Source organism: Mobula hypostoma, chromosome 20 (assembly GCF_963921235.1).
Source record: "Mobula hypostoma chromosome 20, sMobHyp1.1, whole genome shotgun sequence".
Classification (NCBI taxonomy): Eukaryota; Metazoa; Chordata; class Chondrichthyes; order Myliobatiformes; family Myliobatidae; genus Mobula; species Mobula hypostoma.
Window position 1 is genome coordinate 6296443 of NC_086116.1, and position 27953 is coordinate 6324395.

The following is a 27953-nucleotide window of genomic DNA, read 5'->3' on the forward strand; positions in this document are numbered from 1 at the left end:
GACTCAACCTGGAGGTTAACCTTAAGGGTATCCTATACAAGGACTCCCAAGTCCCATTGCATCTCAGAACTTTGAATTCTCTCCCCAGTTAAGTAATAGTCTGCCCGTTTATTTCTTCTGCCAAAGTGCATAACCATACACTTTCCAACATTGTATTTCATTTGCCACTTCTTTGCCCATTCTTCCAATCTATCCAAGTCTCTCTGCAGACTTTCTGTTTCCTCAGCTCTACCGGCCCCTCCACCTATCTTTGTATCATCAGCAAACTTAGCCACAAAGCCATCTATTCCATAATCCAGATCGTTGATGTACAATGTAAAAAGAAGCGGCCCCAACACGGACCCCTGTGGAACACCACTGGTAACTGGCAGCCAACCAGAATAGGATCCCTTTATTCCCACTCTCTGTTTCCAGCCAATCAGCCAACGCTCTATCCACGTATCTAACTTTCCCGTAATTCCATGGGCTCTTATCTTGTTAAGTAGCCTCACGTGTGGCACCTTGTCAAAGGCCTTCTGAAAATCCAAATATACAACATCCACTGCATCTCCCTTGTTTAGCCTACTTGTAATTTCCTCAAAAAATTGTGATAGGTTTGTCAGGCAGGATTTTCCTTTAGGAAACCACGCTGAGTTCTGCCTATCTTGTCATATGCCTCCAGGTACTCCGTAACCTCATCCTTAACAATCGACTCCAACAACTTCTCAACCACCGATGTCAAGCTAACAGGTCTATAATTTCCTTTTTGCTTCCTTGCCCCCTTCTTAAATAGCGGAGTGACATTTGCAATCTTCCAGTCCTCCAGAACCATGCCAGAATCTATCGACTTTTGAAAGATCATCACTAATGCCTCTGCAATCTCCACAGCTACTTCCTTCAGATCATGAGGGTGCATTCCATCTGGTCCGGGAGATTTATCTACCTTTAGACTATTCAGCTTCCTGAGTACTTTCTCTGTCGTAATTGTGACTGCGCACACTTCTCTTCCCTGCCACCCTTGAGTGTTCGGTATACTGCTGATGCCTTCCTCAGTGAAGACTGATGCAAAATACTCGTTCAGTTCCTCCGCCATCTCCTTAACTCCCATTACAATTTCTCCAGCATCATTTTCTATCGGTCCTATATCTACTCTCACTTGTCTTTTACTCTTTATATACTTGGAAAAGCTTTTAGTATCCTCTTTGATATTATTTGCTAGCTTCTTTTCATAGTTCATCTTTTCCTTCTTAATGACCTTCTTAGTTTCCTTTTGTAAGCTTTTAAAAACTTCCCAATCCTCTGTTTTCCCACTAATCTTTGCTTCTTTGTATGCCCTCTTCTTTGCTTTAACTTTGGCTTTGACTTCTCTTGTCAGCCACGGTTGCATCCTTTTTGCTTTCGAAAATTTCTTCTTTTTTGGAATATACCTGTCTTGCACCCTCCTCACTTCTCACATAAACTCCAGCCACTGCTGCTCTGCCATCTTTCCCGCCAGTGTCTCTTTCCAGTCAAATTTGGCCAGTTCCTCTCTCATGCCACTGTAGTTTCCTTTACTCCACTGAAACACCGACACATCAGATTTCGGCTTCTCTTTTTCAAATTTCATATGTTAAAAGCAAAAGGATTACGAGGGACAAAATTGGTCTGCTGCAAGATCAGAATGGTAATCCATTTGTGGAGGCAAAAGAGATAGGGAGATCTGAAATGGATTTTTTGCATCTGTATTTACTCAGGACTTAGTAAGGTATTTAACAAGTTTCCGCATGGGAGGCTGGTCGAGAAGGTTCAGTCGTTGGGCATTCAAAATGAGATAATAAATTGGATTAGACATTGGCTTTGTGGGTGAAGCCAGAGAGTGGTAGTAGATGGTTGCCTCTGTGACTGGAGGTCTGTGACCACTGGAGAGTCGCAGGGATCAGTGCTGGGTCCATTGTTGTTTGTCATCTATATCAATGATCTGGATGATAATGTGGTTAACTGGATCAGCAAATTTGTAGATGACACCAAGGTTGGGGTGTGGTGGACAGCGAGGAAGGCTATCAAAGCTTGCAGAGGGATCTGCACCAGTTGGACAAGTGGGCTGAAAAGTGGCAGATGGAATACAATGCAGACAAGTGCAAGATGTGGCACTTTGGAGGGACCAACCAAGGCTGGTCTTACACAGTGAACACTAGAGCACTAAGGAGTGTGGTAGAATAAAGGGATCAGGGAACACAGGTCTATAATTTGTTGAAAGTGGTGTCACAGGTAGATTGGGTAATAAAGAAAGCTTTTGGCACATTGACCTTCCTAAATCAAATTATTGAGTACAGGAGATGGGATGTTATGCTGTAGTTGTATAAGATGTTGGTGAGACCTAATTTGGAGTACTATGTGCAGTTTTGGTCACCTACTAGAGGAAAGATATAAATAATGTTGAAAGAGTACAGAGGAAGGATGTTGCTGGGTCTAGAGGATCTGAGTGATAAGGAAAGATTGAATAGGCTAGGACTATATTACTTGGAATGCAGAAGATTGGGAGGAGATTGGATAGAGGTTTAGAAAATTGAGGGGTATAAAAAGGGTAAATGCAAGCAGGCTTTTACCACTGAGGTTGCATGGGACTTACAACCAGAGGTTATGGGTTAAGTGTGAAGGGTGAAAAGTTTAAGGGTAACATGAGGGGAAACTTCCTCACTCAGAGGGTCATGAGAGTGTGGAATGATCTGCTAGCACATATGGTGTATACAAGCTCGATTAAATACTTAAGAGAACCTTGGATAGGTATATGGGTGGTAGGCATTCCTATTATAGAACATAGAACATAGAATAGTACAGCACATTACAGGCCCTTCGGCCCACTATGTTGTGCCGACCCTCAAAACCTGCCTCCCATATAACCCCCCTACTTTAAATTCCTCCATATACCTGTCTAGTAGTCTCTTAAACTTCACTGGTGTATCTGCCTCCACCACTGACTCAGGCAGTGCATTCCACGCACCAACCACTCTCTGAGTAAAAAACCTTCCTCTAATATCCCCCTTGAACTTCCCACCCCTTACCTGAAAGCCATGTCCTCTTGTATTGAGCAGTGATGCCCTGGGGAAGAGGCGCTGGCTATCCACTCTATCTATTCGTCTTAATATCTTGTATACCTCTATCATGTCTCCTCTCATCCTCCTTCTCTCCAAAGAGTAAAGCCCTAGCTCCCTTAATCTCTGATCATAATGCATACTCTCTAAATCAGGCAGCATCCTGGTAAATCTCCTCTGTACCCTTTCCAATGCTTCCATATCCTTCCTATAGTGAGGCGACCAGAACTGGACATAGTACTCCAAAGTATCCACCCATTTTCCGCATAAACTTTTCACCTTTCACCCTTAACCCATGACCTCCCATTCAACATCAGGGGAAAAAGCCTGCTTGCATTTACCTTATCTATATCGTTCATAATTTTGTATACCTCTATCACATTTCCTCTGTGATCCTAGTGCAGGTCGATGGGAGTAGGCAGCTTGAGTGGTTCTGCATGTACTAGATGGGCTGATGGGCCTGTTTCTGTGACTGTGACTGTAAAAGGTCGGCACAATACCGTGGGCTGAAGGGTACGGTTCTATGTTCTGTGTTCGACTTGACACTGTCTTTGGTCATCACCCGCACCCATCTCACTCACGTCCTTGCCCTACAGGTACCAGTTGAACCTTTTCGCCAGAATGTGCCTCGACCGTCAGTACCTGGCTATTGACCAGATCTCGACTCAGCTGGGGGTGGACCTCATCCTGCGCTGCATGTCGGACGAGGAGCTGCCCTACGACCTGCGTGCGTCCTTCTGCCGACTGATGCTGCACATGCATGTGGACCGGGACCCTCAGGAGTCCGTCACCCCCGTGAAGTACGCCCGGCTGTGGGCAGAAATCCCCACCAAAATCACCATTCACGAGTATGTTTTCCACACTATATGTCTGTCTCAACTGTAGCACCTCCCAACATCTGCATCAAAAGAACAGAGCAACTAGTTGATGGGACGTCATTTGTAAAGGGACATTACACAGTTAATGGCAGGACACTGAACAGTGTTGATATACTGAGTGATCTTGAAGTTCAAGTCCATTGGCTCCCTGAAAGTAACTGAACAGGTTGATAGAGGGTTAAAGAAGGTATATGGCATGTTTGCTAGTTGAGGCTTGAGTTCAAGTGTCAAGGACTTATGCTGCAGCCTTATAAGGATCGGGTTCGGCTGCATCTGCAGTACTGCATCATTTTCGTCAATGACCAACACTGTCCAGCCATGCACTCAGGGGCAGTCTGCTTCCGGAGACAGTACGGCATGCCCACAACTCACTATCCCTAACCCGTTCTCTTTGGACTGTGCGAGGGACCTGGAGCACCCAGAGGAAACCCACGCAGTCACAGGGAGAACTTACAAACGCCTTGGAGACAGCGGTGGGAATTGAACCCTGATAGCCGGCGCAGTAAAGCGTTGTACTGACTGCTACGTTACCGTGCCACCCTAGAGTGGTGCTTTGCTCGGCTGGTGGCACAGTGAGATCAGCGCCGGGCTGGAGAACGGAGGTTCCCGAGTTCGACCCAGTGACAGACCGCCCCCGTGCGCGCTCTCCATCCATGTCGGGTTGATGTCGAGCTCGCAACTCGGCCTCGTAAAATAATACTGCGATATGTCTGTGTGAGGAATGGTGCCCCACACAGCCCTTCGAACTGCGCCCTGTAAGGCATGAAAATGCCCGACGCTGGCCTCTCAGGTCTGAGTCGACATCATCATCATCATCATCATGATGTGACGCCCAAAGGGACGTTTGTTCTGTAATAGAGAATGGAATGAGCAAGTTGGTTGCAGGTAGGGAAGAAGCAAGGGGGAGAGAGAATTCTTGTGGAAAATAAACACCTCCAATGACCAGATGGGCAAAATGGCTTCTTTCTATAACGTGGCTTTACACACCTTGCCTAGACATTTAGAGTGTGCTTTCTGAAGAAAGGATTCCTAATTCCTCAAACCTACGTTTAACAGTTTTAAGAAATGAAGTAATGGAAAATGGAAGTGTTTTCGTAATAAGATATTTTTTAAATGTTTTGCTTTGACCTGCATTTGGTATTCAGCATCCTTTCCGCAGGACACGACTGGGTACGTGGCTGTAATGCATAGGTATTACAATAGTGTACATCGGTCTTGAGTCCTGATGGAACATCTCAGCCCAAAATGTCAACTCTTTATTCCCCTCCATAGCTGCAGCCTGACCTGCTGAGTTCCTCCAGCATTTTGTGTGTGTTACTCTAGCTTTCCAGCATCTACAGAATCTTTTGTGTTTATATATTGGTATTATGGTGTGATAGCTGTGCAATTTGTGGTTTGCTTGATGCCGGTTGAAGCATCTCCTTTAAAGGTTCTGATCTCTGGACAGGTACGACTCAGTCACAGACATGTCCCGTGATGACAAAAAGAACAAGTTTGCTCTCACGATGGACTTTGTGGAGGAGTACCTGAAGGACGTGGTAACCCAGCCATTTCCTTTTGGAGACAAGGAAAAAATCAAGCTCACGTTCGAGGTGCGTAACAGAGCATGGAGTAACTCAGTGACTTCTGCTAAAAATCCACTGCCCTTTTGTCTGCAGTAAAAATTGGGAACTCAATCCCAGAATTTAACTTTGAAAGAGAAAAAGCCCAATATGTTTCAATTACAATTCCCCACTTCCCCACTTCCCTCGTAAGTGTTATCCAGTGCTGGTCAACTAACCAAATCATTTTGGATTTTTTTCCAGGTGGTGAATTTGGCTCGGAACTTAATATACTTTGGGTTCTACAGCTTTAGTGAGCTTCTGAGGCTAACAAGAACATTGCTGGCCATTCTAGACTGTGTTCAGAATTCCACAGCCTCGTACTTGGAAAGATTAAGCAAGTTTCAAGATGGGGGTAAGTTCAGAGCGCTAAGTACCTTTTGTAAAGTTGTTAATGTAGCTGTGTCCACCACCTCACTGACCACTCTCTGGATGAAAATGTTACTCCTCATGTTCCTTTTAAATCTCTCCCCTCTAACCTTCAACTTTATCCCCTCTAGTTCTTGATTCTCCAATCCTGAGAAAAAGACTGTACATTCACCTTGTCTATACCTCTCGTGATTTTATTTAACTCTATAAGATCAGTCCTTGTTCTCCTACACACTAATGAATAAAGTCCTAGCCTGCTCAACTTTTCTCTATAACCCAGTCCCCTGAAATCCTGGCAACATCCACATAAGGATTTAGAGCAGTGTATATTGACCAGACAGGATGCACGGTGGAAACCCGCATCAAGGACCACAGGAGATGAATCCATTTGGGTTACCTGGAGAAATCGGCAGTTGCAGAACATTGCATTCACAATGGCTATAGGATTGACTTTGATGGCACAAAACTACAGTGCTGCAGTGAGGGAAGCCATTGCAATAAAACCAGAGGATAAGAACTTTAACAAAGACCAAGGTCTTGCTCTAAGCAAGTACTGGAATTCAATTATGAACACGGTGGGAGAGCAGAAACCTGATTGGATGAGGACTACCTAATCAGGAGGAACGGAAGATGAGGGTATATATACCACTGGACTAGACATGCCTGGACATCATCCCTGATGAAGATGGCAGAGTTTGCCATCAAATCGATACCTGTACCTGGCTGGAAGCCTGGGAAGAGTTTATTTAACATCTACATAATTTTTCTCTGCATTCTTCCCAGCTTGTAAACGTCTAAATTGCAGAAGCCCACAAAAAGACAAGGGAACAGTACAAAGAAGTATTCCAAGTATAATGAGAAAAACCTTTGAAAAGAAAATATCTGCTGGTGTAGCATTTGCTGTTAGATTAGATGATTATCTACCTGCACTTCACAATAAGTATTGTAGGATCCTGATGCTTCTGTGACCTAAAGTTTCTTCACAAATCAAGGAGGAAGCATAAAACTTGTTTCTTATGTTCACTTTATCGAATGTCACAAGAGCAGAAATCAAACAAGAAAGTGGAGCTGAGAGCATAAAGGAAAGAGAAAGGGAAAAAAAGTAGTTGTGGACTAGAGATATGGAACAAAACTCCACTGATAACAATTCACCTATAAAGTAACCAGCGTGAGACTAGTTGCCATTTGGTTGATGAGAAAGGAGTTGAGTATCACATGTTGCTCACATTGAAAACTTTGTCTACCGGAGAGACTGAGTTTCCAAAACAGTGTATTAGATGAGAACTTGCCGAGCTTATAGATTCGTCCCTGTTTCTGGCCTCGCTCACTGATGCACCAGTAGCAACAGCAGAATTGCTTCACAATGGGCTGATCCTTCAGTTTCATGGGCTAATTCCATTTGATTCCATTCTTGAAATAAAAGTAAAGGTGCTTCACTATCACTAAGGACCTTCACTATCCAGGGCATTCCCTCTTCTCATCAGGGAGGCAGTACAGGAGTCTGAAAACCCACACTCAGTGATTTAGAAACTGCTTCTTCCCCTCCAGCACTAGATTTCTGAACAGCCCGTGAACTCTGTTATCATTTTATTTGGTGCCAGTTCTTTACATTTGTGATTTTTTAAATTTAGAGATATTTTATGCCTTTGCACTGTGCCGCAAAACAACAAATTTAACATCATCTAAGTCTGCGATAATAATTCTGACTCCGATAAAGGCAGACTTCTGTTGACAATAGATTGGCTGACGCAAGCTACCCTGGTTTAAACAAAGTCTTCTCGTGTGCCACCTTTCAGGGAACAACGTGATCAGGACAATCCACGGTGTGGGAGAGATGATGACACAGATGGTCCTGAGCCGTGGGTCTCTCTTACCTGGAATTCTGGGAGAGGGGCACGACACCCACACCAGGAGTGGGCAGGCGAAACAAGTGCAAACCTCCGAAAATGAGGACGTGACCGTTATGGACACAAAGTTGAAAATAATCGAGATATTGCAGGTGCGCTTTTGATAGTTGAATTCCATTTTAACTGGCCCAGTTTAAAGTGCCAGCATGTGGCAGCATGTTCGCTCATAGCAGGCAATATCACCACGTAAGGAGCAGCCTGAATTCTGGAGAAGGTGTTATCCTGAGGAATCCTGACATGGTGGAAGTGGGGAGGAGGTTTCCTCCTGAGGGGGTTTATAGAACTTAAGGGTCACTATTTAAAAAAAGGCGTAACCCATTTAAAACACAGATGAGGCAGCATTTTTCCTCTCAGAAGCTGGTGAGTCTTCCTCAGAGGGCGGTGAAAGCAGAGTCTTTGAATATTTTCAAGGCAGTGAGAGATAGGCACTGATGAGAAAGGAGGTGAAAGGTGACAGGGCATTGGTGGGAATGGGGAGTTGTTACTACAGAATAACCATGATCTTACTCAATGGTGCAACAGACTTGCGGGCTGAGGGCTCTTGATTTCTATTCAATTAAGTTCAATAAAGGCAACTTGATCTACAACGATAAATAATAATTAGCAAAATTAATTACTTGCTGGAACATTATTCTTTTTTGTCTCTGTACTATTTATTTAGAATTATTTTATGTCTTTTCACTGTACGACCGCTGCAAAACAACCAATTTCACCTAATCAGTGATAATAAATGTGATTTTGATTCTGGATTGCATAGAATTATCTAGCCCAGCAACACACAATTCTGCACAAGTGGTCTATGGAGCCTCCCTCCACCCATCTCCCTGTCTGCCTGTTATGATTCTTTTTTCATCACGTGCTCAGCTAACGTCCTTGAGTGTGTATCAGTGCTGTTCCCTCAAACAGTTTCTTGTTGGGTTTATTGGTGACTCCCTGTTTTTAGATCCTCCCACATATGTAACATAGAAACATAGAAAATAGGTGCAGGAGTAGGCCATTCGGCCCTTCGAGCCTGCACCGCCATTTATTATGATCATGGCTGATCATCCAACTCAGAACCCCGCCCCAGCCTTCCCTCCATACCCCCTGACCCCTGTAGCCACAAGGGCCATATCTAACTTCCTTTTAAACATAGCTAATGAACTGGCCTCAACAGTTTGCTGTGGCAGAGAATTCCACAGATTCACCACTCTCTGTGTGAAGAAGTTTTTCCTAACCTCGGTCCTAAAAGGCTTCCCCTCTATCCTCAAACTGTGACCCCTCGTTCTAGACTTCCTCAACATCGGGAACAATCTTCCCGCATCTAGCCTGTCCAATCCCTTTAGGATCTTATACGTTTCAATCAGATCCCCCCTCAATCTTCTAAATTCCAACGAGTACAAGCCCAGTTCATCCAGTCTTTCTTCATATGAAAGACCTGCCATCCCAGGAATCAATCTGGTGAACCTTCTTTGTACTCCCTCTATGGCAAAGATGTCTTTCCTCAGATTAGGGGACCAAAACTGCACACAATACTCCAGGTGTGGTCTCACCAAGGCCTTGTACAACTGCAGTGGTACCTCCCTGCTCCTGTACTCGAATCCTCTCGCTATAAATGCCAGAATACCGTTCGCCTTTTTCACCGCCTGCTGTACCTGCATGCCCACTTTCAATGACTGGTGTATAATGACACCCAGGTCTCGTTGCACCTCCCCTTTTCCTAATCGGCCACCATTCAGATAATAATCTGTTTTCCTATTTTTGCCACCAAAGTGGATAACTTCACATTTATCCACATTAAATTGCATCTGCCATGAGTTTGCCCACTCACCCAACCTATCCAAGTCACCCTGCATCCTCTTAGCATCCTCCTCACTGCTAACACTGCCACCCAGCTTTGTGTCATCTGCAAACTTGGAGATGCTGCATTTAATTCCCTCATCCAAGTCATTAATATATATTGTAAACAACTGGGGTCCCAGCACTGAGCCTTGCGGTACCCCACTAGTCACCGCCTGCCATTCTGAAAAGGTCCCGTTTATTCCCACTCTTTGCTTCCTGTCTGCTAACCAATTCTCCACCCACACCAATACCTTACCCCCAATACCGTGTGCTTTAAGTTTGCACACTAATCTCCTGTGTGGGACCTTGTCAAAAGCCTTTTGAAAATCCAAATATACCACATCCACTGGTTCTCCCCTATCCACTCTACTAGTTACATCCTCAAAAAATTCTATGAGATTCGTCAGACATGATTTTCCTTTCACAAATCCATGTACAAGTAAATGAGGTGATAATGTGCACGTACCCGATTAACAGTGTTGCATCCACAGCGCGATGCGGTGCCACTGCATGATTTCATGCACCTTGCATCTGCAGGGAACACATGGTTCCTTGGTTGGTGATATCACATTTGCAACTTCCTGGACTGTATCTCTCTTCTCCCTACATCTGCACCGTACATGCATCAACCTCTAGTCCAGCATCCTTGCAATTTTACAGCTTCAGCTCTCTTCAGATCCCTCCTTACTCTATCGATCTCAGTCTTTTCCCTCTCCATAGCCCTATGCTCTTGTGATTCCAGTCTCCTGCTTGCCTCAACCTCCTTCACTGGCCATGGCTTCATTGCCTGTGGAACTCTTTCCCTGACCCTTTCGACACCTCATCACCCCTTTATTTACTTACAACCCTTAGACCATAAGACCATAAGATTTAGGAGCAGAATTAGGTCATTTGGCCCATCGAGTCTGCTCTGCCATTTCATCATGGCTGATCCAATCTCCCAATCAGCCCCAATCTCCTGCCTTCTCCCCGTATCCCTTCATGCCCTGACCAATCAAGAATCTGTCAATCTCTGCCTTAAATATACATAAAGACTTGGTCTCCACAGCTGCCTGTGGCAAAGAATTCCACAGATTCACAACTCTAGCTACAGAAAATCCTCCTCATCTTCATTCTAAAAGGGCACCCCTCTATGCTGTGGCTGTGTCCTCTGGTCGTAGACTCTCCCACCATAGGAAACAACCTCTTCAGATCCACTCTATCAAGGTGTTTCAGCATTCGATAGGCTTCAATGAGGTCTCACCTCATTTTTTCTGAACTCCAGTGAATACAGACCAAGAGCCATCAAACGCTCTTCGTATGACAAGCCATTTAATCCTGGAATCATTTTCATGAACCTCCTTTGAACCTTCTCCAGTTTCAGCACATCCTTTCTGAGATAAGGGGTCCAAATCTGTCCACAATACCCCAGGTGAGGCCTCACCAGTGCTTTATAAAGTCTCAGCATTACATCCTTGCTTTTATATTCTAATCCTCTTGAAATGAATGCTAACATTGCCTTTGCCTTCATCACCACAGATTCAACCTGCAAATTAACGTTTTGGGGACTCCTGCACAAGGACTCCCAAGTCCCTTTGCATCTCAGTTTTTTTGTATTTTCTCTCCATTTAGAAAATAATCTGCCTTTTTTTCCATCTGGCATAGTTTGTATTTTGGTGTTTGATTGTTGGGGTTTTTTGTATTCCTATATTTACGCTCTGTTCTCGGTTGGTGCGGCTGCAACGAAACCAAATTTCCCTTGGGTTAATAAAGTATATCTATCTATCTAGCTATCTTTTCATTTCTTACACCAAAGTGCATGACCATACACTTGCCAACACTGTATTCCATCTGCCATTTCTCTGTGCATTGTCCTAATCTAAGTCCTTCTGTAGCTTCTTTACTTTCTCAAAACTACCTACCCTCCACCTATCTTCGTATCACCTGCAAACTTTACAACAAAGCCATCAATTCCATCATCCTAGTCGTTGACACATAGTGTCAAAAGAACTTGTCCCAACACAGACACCTGTGGAACACCACTAGTCACCGGCAGCCAACCAGAAAAGGCTCCCTTTATTCCCACTCCTTGCCTCCTGCCAACTAGCCACTGCTTTATCCACGCTAGAATCTTTCCTGTAATACCATAGGCTCATAATTTGTTAAGCAGCCTCATGTGTGACACCTTGTCAAAGGTCTTCTGAAAATCCAAGTCCACAACATTACCAATTCTCCTTTGACTACCCCGCTTGTTACTTCTTCAAAGAATTCCAACAGATTTATCGGGCAAGATTTTCCCTTGACTATGGCTTATCTTATCATGTGCTTCCAAGTACCCTCATCCTTAATAATTGACTTCAACATCTTCCCAACCACTGAGGTCAGACTATCTGGCCTATAATGAATAAACTCTTCTCAGGTTTCCAGCCAGTTATAGGTATCAATTTTAACTGACACACTCGGTTATGACAAATGCCATCTTTTTCGGGGTTGATGCCTGGATATGTCTAGTCTAGTGATATTTATACCCCTGTAGTTCGTTCCTCCTGATTGGGTAATCCTCCTCCCCTCAGGTTTCTGCTCTCCCTCCTTGTTTACAATTGAATTCCAGTTCTTACTTAGAGCGAGACCTTCATCTGTGTTAAAATTCTTTTCCTCTAGTTTTATTTCAATGGCTTCCTTTACCAAGCAATCCCAAAAGCCAATGGTTGAGCATGGTAGTTTTGTGCGTTCAAAGTCAATCCTGTGTTCATTGCGAATGCAGTGTTCTGCTACTGCCGATTGCTCCTATATTTCCATGATTTCTGGAAGAATCGCCAGGATCCTGAAGAAATACCAGATTAATACCATCCACAAACTCGTAAGGAAGCTCAAGTCACAGCTTATGCGGGTCAGAGACCTGGAACCTAGGTCGGCAGGCGATTACAGGATTCCCGTGAATGCAGAGCAGCGTAGATCGGCCAGATGGGACACACGGTGGAAACCCACATCAAGGAGCACAGGAAGTGTATCTGTTTGGGTTACCCGGAGAAATCAGTGGTAGCAGAATATTGCATTCACAATGGCTTCGAAAGCACTGGCCTATAGTCTCCTTTCTTCTGCTTCTCTCCCTTCTTGAAGAGTGGAGTGACATTTACAATTTCCCAGTCTTCTGAAACCACTCCAGAATCTAGTGAATCATGAACGATCATTACTAATGCCTCCATGATCTCTTCAGCCAGCTTTTTCAGAACTCTGGGGTGTACATCATCTGGTCCAGGTGACTTATCTACCACCAGACCTTCGTTCAGTTTCCCAAGACCTTCCTCAAATAACTATAAATCAGGGGTTCCCATCCTGGTGTCCACAGTCCCCTCAGGGTCCATGGCAGAAACAACCTGCTATATATGGTTCCGTTTTGCCCCCTAACACTTCATGGAACAGAACCTATGGCCCATAGTGTCTGTGCCAAGCATGACGTCAATTCAAACCAATCCCATCTGCCTGTACATAGTCTACATCCCTCCATTCTCTGCCTGTTCACGTGCCTGTCTAAATTCGCCATAAATATTTCAATTGTACCTGCTTACACTATTTTCTTCTGGCCATGCATTCTCGGCACTTACCGCTCTCGGTGTAAAGTAAACTTGCCTCACAAAACTAGTTTAAACTTTCCCCCTCTCACAATAAAGTTCTGCCCCTTAGTATTTGACATTTCTGTCCAGAGAAAAAAAAATCTTTATGCCTTTCATAATTTTATCAGGTTAGCTTGTGGTCCTTGCAAAATGCTTTACAAATGTAAACAACATCCATTTTCTACCCTCGTCAACCATCTTCGCCACCTCCTTAAACTGCTCTAACAAGTCTGTAAGATTTAACCTCACTGGCATGAAGCCATGACTTCTGGTTGTTTTAGCAAATGGATAAATGCAAACAGTTGCTGGGGAGTGTGGGAAAGTTTTAGGAAATTCAGGCCATAAGACATAGGGGCAGAATTAGGCCATTCAGCCCATCGATTCTGCTCTTTCATTCTATCATGGCTGATTTATTATCCCCTCTACCCCATTTTCCTGTCTTCTCCCCGTAACCTTTTACGTCCTGACCAATCAACTTCCCCTTTAAATATTTGTAATATTAGCCTCTGCAGCCGTCCATGGCAATGGATTCCACAGATTCTCCACTCTCTGGCTAAAAAAATTTCAAGATAATAGGAATAAATATTTTCTAGTTACAGCAGATTAATGGTATTTATTTTGATTTAAAAATAAATCCAAACATATCCAATCTCATTATCTAACTAGAGTCCTGGTGTGTTTTATCTCTACGTTGCTTATGATTATAAAAAAGGACTTGTCCTTCAGTTCATTCTTAGTGTCAGACTGGACTACCGCATCTCCTACATGCTGTCCATCTACAAGAAGGAATTTGGAGAGAGTACTTCTTCTGACTCCTTGACAAGCCCACCAACAGAGACCACAGGTGAGTGAAACACATCCCTGAACTGTGGTTTGAAATCTGCAATCAGAGTGAATTACAAATGACATGTTTTGGTTCATGTGAGGATAAATCACAGCAGATGATAGCCTTCTGTTGTATCCTTGGGAAGCTTGCCAGGGAACTAAGAAGTTTATTTACTGCTGAAGGCCAAGTTTACAAGGAATGTAAGTTTCTAAGTGGCAGTGAGAGTTTTACATTGCACAAAGTGCCTTGTCTGTCAGATGTGGCTGATGTGACCCTGAGTGTTTTTCTAATCAATGGTAATGAGGTCTCTCTCTGTGCCAAAACAGTGAAAGCAAGAAGCTCTGTATATATCCCAGAATGTCAGTCAGCTTCCGGGCAGGCCGATGATCCCTATCTTCTGATTACAGACTCACTGCACCACCATTGTAATAACCTGTCTGCCCTGTAGCACCATTGCCAGCCCTCAATAGCCCCTCATTTCTCTCTGTTTCCCCTTTCCCCCATGCCCCCTTTTCTTTCCTCTTTCTTTCCCATCCACCTCTGTTCATTTTGCTCCTTAATCCACCCCCCCCCACCCCATTTGTGGGGCTGATCGGTAACCCCGACCAGCATGTCTTTAAATTCATTCTTGTGCTGTGGGCAAAACTGCCAAGGTTCCTGCTCCTAATGATCCTGTCATTAGGGTGGAGATGAAGCGAGGGAAGGCAGCTTAAGTTTTGAGTTACAGAGTCACAGAACAGGCTCTTTGGCCTATCATGTTACAATAACCAGTATATATAAATAAATTAAATAAGTCATGCAAAAAGAGAAAGAAATACTAAGGTAATGTTCTTGTGTAGATTGTCCATTCAGAAGTCTGATAGCAGAGGGGAAGAAGCAGTGTAGTGCCGTGTAGTGGCCCCTCCATAACCAATGGTGATGCAGTCAGTTAGAATGCTCTTCATTGTAGAAATATGGCCAGTGTCTTTGGTCACATACCAATTCTCCTCAAGCTCCAAATGAAAATAGCTCAAACACGAGGAAATCTGCAGATGCTGGAATTTCAAGCAACGCACACAGGAGTCGCTGGTGAACGCAGCGAAATATAGCTAATGTCTTGCCTTCTTTGTAATTGCATCAATATGTTGGGCCCGGGATAGACGATCAGAGATGTTGACACCCAGGAAGTTGAAACTGCTCACTCTATTCACTCTGATCCCTTGATGAGGACTGTGTCTACTCCCTCGACTTTCCCTTCCTGAAGTCCACAATCAACTCCTTGGACTTACCGACACTGAGTGCGTGGTCGTTGCCGTGACACTGCTTAACCAGCTTTCCTGTCATGCTGTACTGTACGCCTCCTCCTCACTGTCTTCAGTTCTGCAACAATAGTCATGTCACCAGCACATGTATTGATGATGCCTGAGCTGTGCCTAGCCACACAATTGTGTGTGTCGGGAGAGTAGAGTAGTGGGTTAATCACACATCCTTGAGCTGCACCATCGACTGTCAGCGAGGAGGAGATGATATTTCTGATCTGCCCAGAGGTCAGGATTCATTTGCAGAGGGAGGTACAGGGGCCCAGGTTTGCATGCTTGTTGATTAGAACTGGGGATATGATTGTGTTGAACGCTGAGCTGTAATCAATATACAGCAGCCTGACGTAGGAATTGCTATTAGCCAGGTGATCCAAGGCCGAGTGGAGAACCAGTGAGATTTCATCCACTGTAGACCTATTGTGGTGACAGGCAATTTGCAGTGGGTACAGGTCCTTGCTTAAACAGAAGCTGATTTTCGCCATTTCCATTATGGTAGATGTGAGTGCCATTGGGCGATAGTTGTTGAGACAGCCCACCCTGCCCTTGGGCACTGGTATGATTGTCGCCCTTTTGAAGCAGGTGGCAGCCTTCAACTGCAGCAGTGAGAGATTGAAGATGTCCTTGAACACTGCCATCAGTTAGTGGGCCCAGGTTTTCAGTGCCCCACCAGGTACACCATCAGGGCCTGACACCCTGTGAAGGTTCACCCTCCTTAAAGATGTTCTGACATTGGACTCGGAGTGAGAGTCACAGGGTCACCAGACACTGCAGGGATTCGCACAAGCGTAGTTATATTCTCCCTTTCAAAAGGTGTGTAAAATATGTTATTTAGCAGCCTGTCCCAGACCTCTTTCTTCTCTGAAGTAGGTTGAGAGGTGACTTGATAGAGGTATACAAGATGATCTTTTTTTAAGCGTGTCGCACCAGACATTCAGCCATTCTTGTCTGGCACGTGGTGTCAGGATTAACCGGGTCACGTTATGAATGTTCCTCACTTGACCCTTGTATTTTTTACAAGGCTGAGTGGCTAGCTTGACACTCAACCCGGCACAAATGGAAAGCGTGGTTGGGGGTGGCCTGACTTGGATTCGAACTCGGGAACCTTCGCTCCGGAGCCCAGCGCTGATCTCACTGCACCACCAGCCGGCCTACAAGATGATAAGAGGCATAGATCAAAGAGACAAAAAGGGACTTTTTGCCAGGGCAGAAATGGCTAATACCAGGGTGGGGTGGGGGTAAGTTTTAAGGTGACTGGAGGAAGGTATGGGGGGGATGTCAGAGGTAATTTTTTTACACAGAGAGTGAAGGGTAACATGGAACACCCTGGCAGGGGTGGTGGTAGACACAAACACAATAGAGACATTTAAAATGAACCATCATTAATATCCAGAACCTGTTTTGGTCAGAATTTGGGTGGGGTGAAGTTTTGAGTGATCTCTCACTTGGGGATGGTAGAAGGTTAGCTCTGCAAGATGGAGGGCTATGGGGCGAAGGAGCTGTAAGGTTCTGTCTCCTGTCTTCTCGGCAGTTGTGAACTGCTTGTCAGTGTACTGTTGGAGCTCCCTCAGAGCCGTTCGGGAGGTGTTGAACAACGTAGATCCTGTAATATTAGAGATGGGTGGCTGTGACCTGGGGAGTTTGGAAGAATAATGTACCCATCGATCTGTGACTACCTCAGTGTCGGGCGCCACTGGCCTGGGACGTGCAGGGAAAAAGCATTCGGGAGTCATGCTGTAGCCACAGTGAGAGGTTGCTAACGGACTGAGTGTTTAACATAGTGAATGTCAGGAGGATGGCTTTGCCCTTGGCAGAGTGCTGGAGGTGCGGCACTTGTCTGGAAGTTGGGAAGTATTCTTTCATATTCCAGACTTGTGCATACGTTAACCGTAAGTCCGGGTGGTGGAAAGTCAATGGGGAATTGGGCAGTAAGTCAATCACGGCACTGCATTGCGGGTGAAATCTCAGTAGAGTGGAGCAGCTGAGCCTAGAGTGACTTGCTATGTCCATTCTGAGCTGGTGAGTTTCTGTGTATCAGGCTGAATCTGGCAGCATGAAATTGCACAGCAAGGATTGTAAAACTTTGCCGAATGTTTTAGGAACTACTGTAATTGAAATACGTACAAAAATAAAAAAGCAGATAGTGATTCAGAACTCTTAAACAAGCTTATTTTTTAAAAAAATTACGCAATGGTGAGTGTGTTTGTGTGCGTTTGATAGCATTACGAAATAGCTGTGGCGTGTGGCATAAAGATTAACGTAACTGTTACAGCGGCAGTGACCTGGGTTCAATTCCCACCGCCATCTGTAAGTTCTCAACGTGACCGCGGGGGTTTCCTCCGAGTCCTTCAGTTTTCTCCCACAGTCCAAAGGTGCACGGTTAGGATTAGTGAGTCGTGGGCATGCTATGTTAGTGCCAGAATTATAGTGACACGTATGGGCTGCCCCCACACATCTCAGACTGTGTATCTCATTAATGGCAATGACTCATTTCACTGTATATTTTGATCTTTAGATGTACATGTGACAAATAAAAGCCAATCTCTTAAAAAGTAATCTCTTAATCTCTAGTGAAGGTGCAATTTCTTTCTGATGATAAAGGGAAACACAAAATGTAGAAGTTTTGACTAAAAGGGCTGAGCCTCGAGTAGTAAAGTAGGAGCAGGCATCACAGGGGAAGAAATTGGTGTGGACGGGAGGGTGGGGGTGATTTGGGCATGAGGTGTCTCTAGGAGAGGTGAGAAACAGACAACTGAACCGATATTTCATCTGTCCCACCAAACTCAATATGACCCTTTGGTTTCATCGACACCACTCATGGTCTCACAGATAGAGAGGTAATGAAGTCTGACTTTTTTCACAGTCACCACCTCTAAAGTTGTGCTTTGTTTTGTACAGTGCCAGACCTGGAGGCGATCGGAGAGCAGGCAGAGACAATGTTTGCAGGAAGGTAGGAGCCGTTCCTGTGTGGTTTTTGTTTAACCCTTTTAATTTCTAAAAGGCAATTCCTGTTTTGTTTAACTCTGGTGCTGGCACAATGAGATTGGAGAGCCTGTGTGATGCTGTCAGGAGTCTTTTATATCTCCATTCTTTTGTGTTCCCGCCGGTGTCACCAAGAAAGTGGCAAAGCAACCTGCCAATTCACGTCTGCCGAGTTTACGTGAAGGCATATAGTCAGGACTTACATATGCTTTTCCATATCCTGTGGTAGCAATAAATTGGTAATTCAGAAAGTTAAGTATGCACAAAGGTCTCACTTGAAGAACTGGAATTCGATTGGAAGCAAGGTGGGACAGCGGAGACTGGATTGAATGAGGACTAACCAATCAGGAGGGACCTGATATAAATACCACCGGACTAGACATGCTTAGATATCGTCGCTGATGAAGATAGCAGAGCTTGTCATCAAAACGTCAATTAAAATCAATATCTGTACCTGGCTGGAAGCCCGAGAATAGTTTATTCGTAAACATGCCTTGTTTATTTATCCTAAAACTTTTTTTCCCTATAACACATCAGGTTAAAATGTGGCTACGTTGATCCCCAATTAGTGCTACCCACAGTGTGCTGTTCATTATAGTACTTTGCTCCTCCACCCTGAGATGCGGCTCCCTCTCCCTGACATTTTCCCCTGCAACCTGAGTGCGGAATCCTGCCGCCCCATCGTTGTGGGACCACCCTGCCCACCGGTACTTCACCTCACAGCTCGGTAAGGAGCGGCTGCCCGTCAGGGCGGGTGTTGGCTGGGCTGGAGGGCAGGGTGTGGGATGGGCCAGAGCACGGTGGGGGTGGGCAGACTGGCAGCTTCCGACTCCGGGTGTCGATTGGCGGGAACTGCTCCATCCCCATCTCCTCTCCCCACTCAGCTCACCGTCCTTTCTACAGCTGGGAGATATCTCCAAGGCAACAACAAGCACTGAGCTCATTCCCATCACAACCGGAGTGGCTACAAGCAGTTCTACCTCCCACCCTCCCACAGCTCATGAGCTGTTGATGAGTGTTGAGTGGGATTCGCGTTACACTGAACCAGTTCTGTCTTCATGATTACTTACAGAAAGAATCATTACCAGCCGCATCCATCAACCCAGACCTGAGCAGCTCTCTCAGGGTGGATGTAGGGTGAAGCCGTTTTAAAGGCCCTCCGTCTAATGCAACCAATGCACTGAAGGTGGCCTCCCTGCCACTGATCCCATTGTTGTTTATGCAGTCTCACTGTGCTTACATTGCAGTGGTCTTCCCTACAATGGAATGGGTTTATTATTGCCTCATGTACCAAGATACAGTGAAAAGCTTGTCTTACATACTGTTCAAATCACACACAGTGCAGTGATGTAGAACAAAGTAAAACAATAACAGAATGCAAAATAAAGTGTATCAGCTGCAGAGGAAGTGCATTGCAGATAGACAGTAAAGAGCAGGATCATAACGTGTTAGACCGGAAGGTCAGGAGCCCACCTTATCATCCCCGGGAACTATTCAATGATTTTATAACAGCGAGATAGAAGCTGTCCTTGAGCCTGGCGGTACTCTTGTACCTTCCGCTCAATGGGAGAGGCAAGAAGAGAAAATGTCCGGGATGTGTGGAATCTTTGGTTCTGTTGGCCGCTTTACTCAGGCAGCGAGAAGTAGAGACAGGGTCCATGCAGGGGAGGCTGGTTTCTATGATGTGCTGAGCCGTGTCCACAACTCTGCAGTTTCTTGTGGTCACGGACAGAGCAGACAGCGTACCAAGCCATGATGCGTCCAGATAGGATGCTTTCTATGGTAATCAATAAAAATTGGTAAGAGTCAATCAGACAAGCTAAATTTCTTTGGCCTCCTGAGGGAGTAGAGGCATCGGTGAGCTTTCTTGTCCAAATGGCTGAGCCAGGACAGGCTGTTGTTGATAATCACTCCCAGGAACTTGAAGGTCTGAACCTTCTCGACCTCAGCACCGCTGATGGAAGCAGGAGCAGGGGCACAGCCACCCGCCACCCGTCCTGAAGCCGATGACCAGACGATTTCTTTTGCTGACATTGAGGGAATATTATATTATATTATATGACATAATATCATATCACTAAGCTCTCTATCTCCTTCCTGTACTTCAGTGCATCATTACCTGAGCTATGGACTGCTTCCCATTTTGTGCAGCCATGGTAATGGTGGCTTTACCTAATGGGAGTTACTTGTGTGAACAAGAGGCAGCTCTTAAAACTCCAGTCTCATTGTTGTCAAGAATGACCTGAGCTTCCTGGTGATGTGCTACATCTCTCTCACTCTGCAGTCAGGAGAGGAACTCGGTGGAGCTGGATGATGAAGGGGGGCGGACATTCTTGCGAGTCCTCGTCCACCTGATCATGCACGACTATCCCCCTCTCGTGTCCGGCGCCCTACAATTGCTCTTCAAGCATTTTAGCCAAAGAGCAGAGCTCCTCCAGGCTTTCAAGCAGGTACAAATCCTTTTTAAATACTTACAGCAGTTCCTACATCCATGTGTCCTCTTTCTCCATTTCTGATCCAAGAGTTGTATAGCACAGAAGCCCACTAAGTCTGCCCCCATTTGCCCAAATCCTGCACTGCAATGTAGGAGGTAGAACAGTATAGCACAAGAACAGGCCCTTTGGCCCACAATTAATTAAACCAGTATTTAAATACCTAACTAAACTAATCAGGTCTGCCTACAAAATGTCCACGTCCCTCTGTCACCAGCACACTCACGTGCCTATCTAAATGTCCTTATCATATCACCAACATTCCTCGCAGTGTATTTTAGGCACTCACCACTCACAATTCTGGCTTATCTCGTTGGAACTTATTCCCTCTCACCTTAAATGCATGTCCTCTGCTATTAGACACTTCAACTCTACTGAGAAAGCTACTGCCTGCCTACTGTATCAATATCTTGTAATTTTATACAGATCTATCAGGTTTTATAACCATATAATAATATAAGTTTTCACTCAGCTTTGGCTACTGCAGAGACCGAGCTTGTCCAATCTCGCCTTCTCATCCAGGCAGCATGCTGGTAAATCTCTTCTACATATCTCCTCTCCTAAGTCTCCACATCTTTTGTATAATTTGGTGACCAAAATTGAATGCAATACTCCAGATATGGCCTAGCCAGAGTTTTATAAATCTGGAACGTAACTTCTTGACTCTTGCTTTGACTAATAAGGACATTCCATATAATTCTCCACACATTTCCATCAACTCCCTGTTAACTCTGCCACTCACCCACACACGAGGGACAATTCATAGTGGCCAATTAATCCGTGAATTCACATGTCTTTGGGACATGAGAGGATCCACATCACAAAAGGTAGTTAAGAAGACGTATAGTGTGTTAGTCTTCTTTAGTCAAGGGATTGATTTAGAGTGTGAGGTAATGTTGCAGATCTATAAAACCCTGAATGCAAAAGATTCTGCAGAGACAAAAACACAAACTGATGGAGGAATTCTGCAGGTCAGGCAGCACCTATGATCATTGCTGAGTTTCTCCAGCATTTTGTGTTTGTAGCTCTATAAAGCCTTGGTGTCGGGGAAATGTAGAGGAGACCAAAAGCAGAGCTGCTGAGATGATATAGCGGTGAGCGTCAACTTTAATGATCAACTGTAAAATAGCAAACCTCGAGGGGCCACAAAACAAGACAGAACAGATACTAAACTCACAAGCAACAAGGTCACTGAAGACTAGGAGCAACTGGTTGCTTCGAATGAGTGAACAAGGACTGTGGATGAGAGCTGGGTTTAAATAGGCTGCAGGTGACAAGTCGCTGGTAGCTCCTGTTAACTGGGTGGATACTGGGAGGAACCTGCATGTGCAGGCCTGGTACTTTGGTTAGGCCACACTTGGAGTATTGTGTTCATTTCTGGTTGTCTTAATGTAAGAAAGATTTGGATGCTTTAGAAAGGATGCAGAGGAGATTTACCAGGGTGCTACCTGGGTCCTGAGTCAGAGAGCATTTCCTATGAGGACAGGTTGAGTGAATTAGGGCTTTATTCTTTGGAGCAAAGGAGGATGAGAGATGACTTAATAGTGGTGTACAAGATGATAAGAGGCATAGATTGAGTGGATAGCCAGAGACAGGTTCCTAGAGTGGGAACTGCTAATATGAGAGTGCGTAATTTTAAGATGATTGGAGGAAAGTATAGAGGGGAGGATGTCAGAGGTAGGTTTGGGGGAAGAATGACTCCATCTGGAGGAGGAGTAAGGGAGGGTGTCTGGGCTGATGGGGTGAGGGATTCAGATGGATGCACCTGCGGAATTACAGCAGTCTCAAGAGACAGTGGGGTAGGCTGTTCCTAAAGACAAATGGGCAAGTAAGCAGCTTATCTGACAGGGTCCCCAGTGCAGCTCTGCAGAGGGAAGATCTTGCTCACCCAGGAAAAGCATGATTGAATGGCAGAGCAGACTAGATGGGCCGAATGGCATAGTCAGTACATGAATGGGAGGGGTGTGGAGGACTATAGTCCAGGAGTGGGTCAATGTGACTAGGCAGAACAATAGTTTGGCGCGGACAAGGACCTGCTTCTGTGCTGTAGTGCTCTATAACTCTATGACCCTATGCCTTACTGTCTTAGAACGAACAGAGGTCTCTCCCAGAGTAACTTGGGAAAAGTCCCTTTCTGATTCCCATTGCAGGGAGAATAATGTCCCGCAGAAGTCATGCAGGGCACAACAGGAAATTCCATGTCAGGTTCCCAGCGAGCCCACCCAGAAGATGGAAAAGCAAGTGTTGGAAAGATGAAAGTTTGGGAAAGGAATTGTGGAATTGAGTCACAGGCAGCTGACAGCTTCACTTCCAGTTTGGGGCTTGTGTGAAGCTGGAGCTGAGGGAATGGGGGTTTCCGGAGGGCTCTCGGTCTGAAGAAAGTAACACAGATTGGGAGGAATTGGGGCTGGAATTTGATCACAACCACAGAAACGTTCCTCTGCCTGATGTGCAGTATCGCTCCGACTGGTATTCACAGCCTTTCTTCTCGTGTTCCAGGTCCAGTTACTTGTCTCTTCCCAGGATGTGGATAACTACAAGCAGATCAAAGCTGACTTGGACTTGCTACGCCTAACAGTGGAAAAATCCGAGTTATGGGTGGAAAAGAAAGGGAATTATAGCGGCAGTGAGAACCAGGCTGAAGGAGCAGATGATGTGAAGGCCGAGGTTTGTTAACAATTTGGGCCTGGTCTTCTCATCCCATTAGGGTGGTTGTTTCCCTGTGATCTGCCTGAATGCAGTGTCATGGCTACAACATTTAAAGTTTAAGTTTCCTCTAAACAACTTGAGCATCTGTGACTATATTTTGATGGCGGTTTAAGAGTCATCTAGGCTTTTCATGAAACCGGCCCAACCTACAGGTTAAATGAATCATTGCTTCTCTGTTCATGAATTGTGATAATTTCTGGACCACTTTTAACTGGCACTGGAACCTTTGTGGGTAGTCTGATATGTTAATAAAATATCCTTTGGTTCTGTTATATTTTTGAGGAGACTGTTTGCTATCCATTACTGTAGGCTGAAGATGGTTTTTAACATAGTTGCCATCATTTTAAGTTGGTTTATCTAGTGGTTGGTGGGTTAATGCTGTGGTTATTTTTTGTGGTTTGCCTATTTTCAGTTTAATTAATGAAACAGCACCATTGGTCTTACATCGAGACACAAAGGAGACTGCAATCTGGTAGTGTAGTGGTTAGCACAACGCCATCAGAGGGCATCAGAGTCAATTCTGACATCACCTGTACATCCTCCCCATGGAATATGGAATGTGGAACGGCCTGTTTCACGTGGTATCACAATAAATAAATAAACAAATAAACAGCACACAGAAAATGCAGGAGGAACTCAGCGGGCCAGGCAACTTTTATAGAGGAAGGGAAACTCATGAATCGTCATGACGAAGGGTCTTAGCCCAAAACATCATTTCCCTCCATAAATGCTGCCTGACCCTTTGAGTTCCTCCAGTCTTTTGTGTGTGTGTGTGTGTGTGTGTGTGTGTGTGTGTGTGTGTGTTGCTCCTTTAACATTAAACATTGTGCATCCAGAACCTAGTTGGAATCAAGTTTGGGGGGAAAACCTGCAGACTTAAACACTGTCAAATTGTATTGGTCCCTCACTGGGAGCATCATCCTGTCAGCTGCCACCCAGTCAGAATTTTATTTCAATAAAGTCATCTCTCTTTCTTCTAAATTCCATTAGGTGTGGGTCTAACCTATGCAATAACCCCTTCTTCCCAGACACCAACCATACAAACCTTCTTTACACTGCTCCAACGAGGATTCTGAAGTACGGAGACCAAACTATGGGTAGTACTCTGGATGTGGTCTCACAAGCACCTGGCAAATAGTTTACATCTACGTTTCCTTAGTTTTATACTCCATTCCTTTGCAATAAAGGTCGACATTCCAGTAACCATTTTAATTTCTTGCTTTGTGCCCATGTATGACAATGTTTTGCAGTTTCAAACCACTTAGATACTAATTTGTTTTTTTTTATTAATTTCTCTGTCCAGAAAGACAAACCTCACATTTTTTGCATTATAGTTCATCTGCCAAGTTAAAAATCAGTGTGGTAATATTAATATATTAATATTACAGATATTAATATATCTTCATGTAAAGAATCAACCCTCAAGATCCTTTTAAATCTCCTACCTCTCACCTTAAAACAATGGCCTCTTGCCCACTCACTGAACCTGAATAAGCCCAAATATCTGTGCCCCATCAAAGTCCCTTTGTGAAAAGCACCCACGTTTCATTGAGCCCTCTTTTACTCCATCGCTGATGTCCCCTCATGGCTCATGGATAGCTCCTGCTGTTATAAGACACTTTGAAAAAAAGCTCTGGTACAATAGAGATGAACTCTTGATTTCTCATTTTACCTGCCCTGGTTCTTGAACTCTATCTACCTGCGCTGCACTTTCTGACTATATTCTGCAATTTGTTTTATCCCTTTTTTTTTCTCCTTTGTACTACCTCGATGTACATGTGTTGGACTGATCTGCCTGGATGACGTGCAAACAGAAGCTTTTCACTGTATCTCAGTTCACGTGACAATAATAAACCAATTATCAATGGAATACTTTGTACTGGGTGGCACGGTAGCATAGCGGTCAGCACAGCGCTTTACAGTACCAGCGACCCGGGCTCGATTCCCACTGCTGCCTGTAAGGAGTTTATACATTCTCCCCGTGATCGCATGGGTTTCCTCCCACAGTCCAAAGACCTACCGGTTGGTAGGTTAATTGGTCATTGTAAATTGTCCCGTGATTAGGCTAGGGTTAAAACGGGGGGGGCTGTTCTACGTTGTATCTCAATAACTAAACAGATTGTAAGTGACCGACAACACATGAATTTGCATCATCAGACATTGTAAATGTACTGAATAAAGTACACCAGAGAAACAATAAGAATGCTAATTTGCGGCAGTTTGATTGATTGAGCTGAAGGTCAGTTTCGTCAGGGCAGGGCTCCGTGTTGGTATCTGCCTCAGCAGTGGCGTTCCTTGCGTGGGTCAAACCTGTCCACAGTTCCGTGGAACTGAGTTGCCAAGTGCACTTGTTTTGCTCTGGGGGTGAGGTGGTGTCGTAACGGTTAGTGTAACGTTATTACAGCACCAGTGACCCCGATTCAATTCCTCCACTGTTTGTGAGGAGTTTTCCGTTCTCCCCATGACTGTCTGAGTTTCCTCTGGGTGCTCCGTGCTCTCCCACGTTCCAAAGACGTGCAGCTTAGTTGGCCATTTGGGTGCAACTGGGCGGCACGGTTTTGTTGAGCTGGAAAGACCCACTGTAAACAATTTTAAACTGTATTGTTTCCCTGACTCAGTAACCTTGATTCCTTCTATTTTCTATAACCCTCAAGGATCCGGGAATTCTGAGTCCTGTACAAGACGGCATCAAAAAGCCACAAATAGACAGCAACAGCAGCAATAACTACAAGATTGTGAAGGAGGTGAGTGAACGTTGACAGCTCCTCAGCTACACATCCCAACGCTGCCTTTCTTCAGGGACGTGACTCCCTTCCACCCGCACTGCCCATTCTGCTGAGTTAACTCTTCCCTACAACCCTGGTGTCCGGTTGTTTGGACAGAGCGGTGTCCACTGGAAGTTCACTATTTAAGCCTTTTTAAGCGGCGAATGTCTTTCAGGCAGGACTCACGGGTGGGAGTTATTCAGGCGAGTATTCAAGAACAGAAGCGCAAAAGGAAAAAAGAGCGGGAGGAGGCCCAAGCCTACCGCTCCATTCAGTACGATGGTGGCCAATCTGCCCCAGGCCTTAGTTTCTCCTGTGCCAGCTTCACATCACCCTCAGTAACTGAGTCAGAGTCAGGTCTATCATTACTGACTCATGCCATGAAATGTGTTATTTTGCAACAGCAGTACAGTGCAATACTTAAAAATATACTATAAATTACAATAAGAAATATATAAAAAAGAAAATCCCGATCTTTCAAAGGTTTATCTCCCTCCTCTGCGTGATTACTCAAACAGAGTATGATGTTCATTCGAGATTCTCCCATTTGTGGAATCGTCACAATAATCTGTCCTGTCAAATCACAAGATCAGAAGACAAAGGAGCAGAAGTAGGCCATTTGGTCCATTGAGTCTTCTCCGCCACTCCACCATGAGCTAAACTATTCTCCCATCTAGTTCCAATTTCCGGCTTTTTCCCCATATCCCTTGATACCCTGACTAATTAGATACCTATCAATCGCCTCCTTAAACACCCTCAATGATCGGGCCTCCACAGCTGTATGTGGCAACGAATTCCACAAATCCACGACCCTCTGGCTAAAAAAATTTCTCCTCTTCTCTGTTTTAAATGAGTACCCTCTAATTCTAAGACTGTGGCCTCTTGTCCTGGACTCACCACCAAGGGAAACAGCCTTTCCACATCTACTCTGTCCAACTCTTCCAACATTCAAAATGTTTCTATGAGATCCCCTCTCATTCTTCCATACTCTTATGAATACAGTCCAAGAGCCGACAAATGCTCCTCATATGTTAGCCCCTGCATTCCAGGAATCATCCTCGTAAATCTTCTCTGAACTCTCTCCAACATCAGTACATCCCTTCTAAGATAGGGGGCCCAAAACTACACACAGTATTCCGAATGAGGTCTCAGAATCAGGTATATTACCACTGACATACGCCGTGGAAATTGTCCCGTTTCTGTCTGTAAGGAGTTTGTACGTTCTGCCCGTGTCCGTGTGGATTTTCTCCGGGTGCTCCAGTTTCCTCCCACATTCCAGAGACAGGTTAGTAGGTGAATTGGCCACATTGGTGTAACTGGGCGGCCCAGGTTTGCTGGGCCGGAAGGGCCTGTTACCGTATTATATCTCCACATAAAATGAATAAAATCTGTTGCTTTGCAGCGGCAATACTGTGCAATACATACAAAATTGCTATGAATTATAATAAGAAATATATATAAAAAAAGATAGTGCAAAGCAAACTAGCGAGGTAGTTCATGGACCATTCAGAAATGGATGGCGGAGTGGAAAGAGCTGATCATTAACTGTCGTGTGTGCACCTTCAGGCTCCTGCAGCTCCTCCCTGATGGTAGTAATGAGAAGAGGGCATGCCCTGGATATCCGGACTCGTCCAGAAGGCATCACCCCTCGTTCTCCTCAACTCC

At 44.8% G+C, this 27953-nt stretch overlaps 1 protein-coding gene across 1 annotated transcript in view; it reads left to right on the forward strand.

Moving 5' to 3' along the window:
- itpr2 (inositol 1,4,5-trisphosphate receptor, type 2) overlaps positions 1 to 27953 on the forward strand; it is a 324764-nt gene that overhangs the window by 153815 nt on the left and 142996 nt on the right. Inside the window, exons 19-27 of the mRNA XM_063072308.1 lie at positions 3647 to 3898; positions 5376 to 5520; positions 5734 to 5884; positions 7695 to 7897; positions 13946 to 14063; positions 18239 to 18290; positions 20607 to 20772; positions 23314 to 23481; positions 26178 to 26267. Of these exons, the coding sequence (XP_062928378.1) occupies positions 3647 to 3898; positions 5376 to 5520; positions 5734 to 5884; positions 7695 to 7897; positions 13946 to 14063; positions 18239 to 18290; positions 20607 to 20772; positions 23314 to 23481; positions 26178 to 26267 (1345 nt within the window). The remainder of the gene's footprint in view (positions 1 to 3646; positions 3899 to 5375; positions 5521 to 5733; positions 5885 to 7694; positions 7898 to 13945; positions 14064 to 18238; positions 18291 to 20606; positions 20773 to 23313; positions 23482 to 26177; positions 26268 to 27953) is intronic.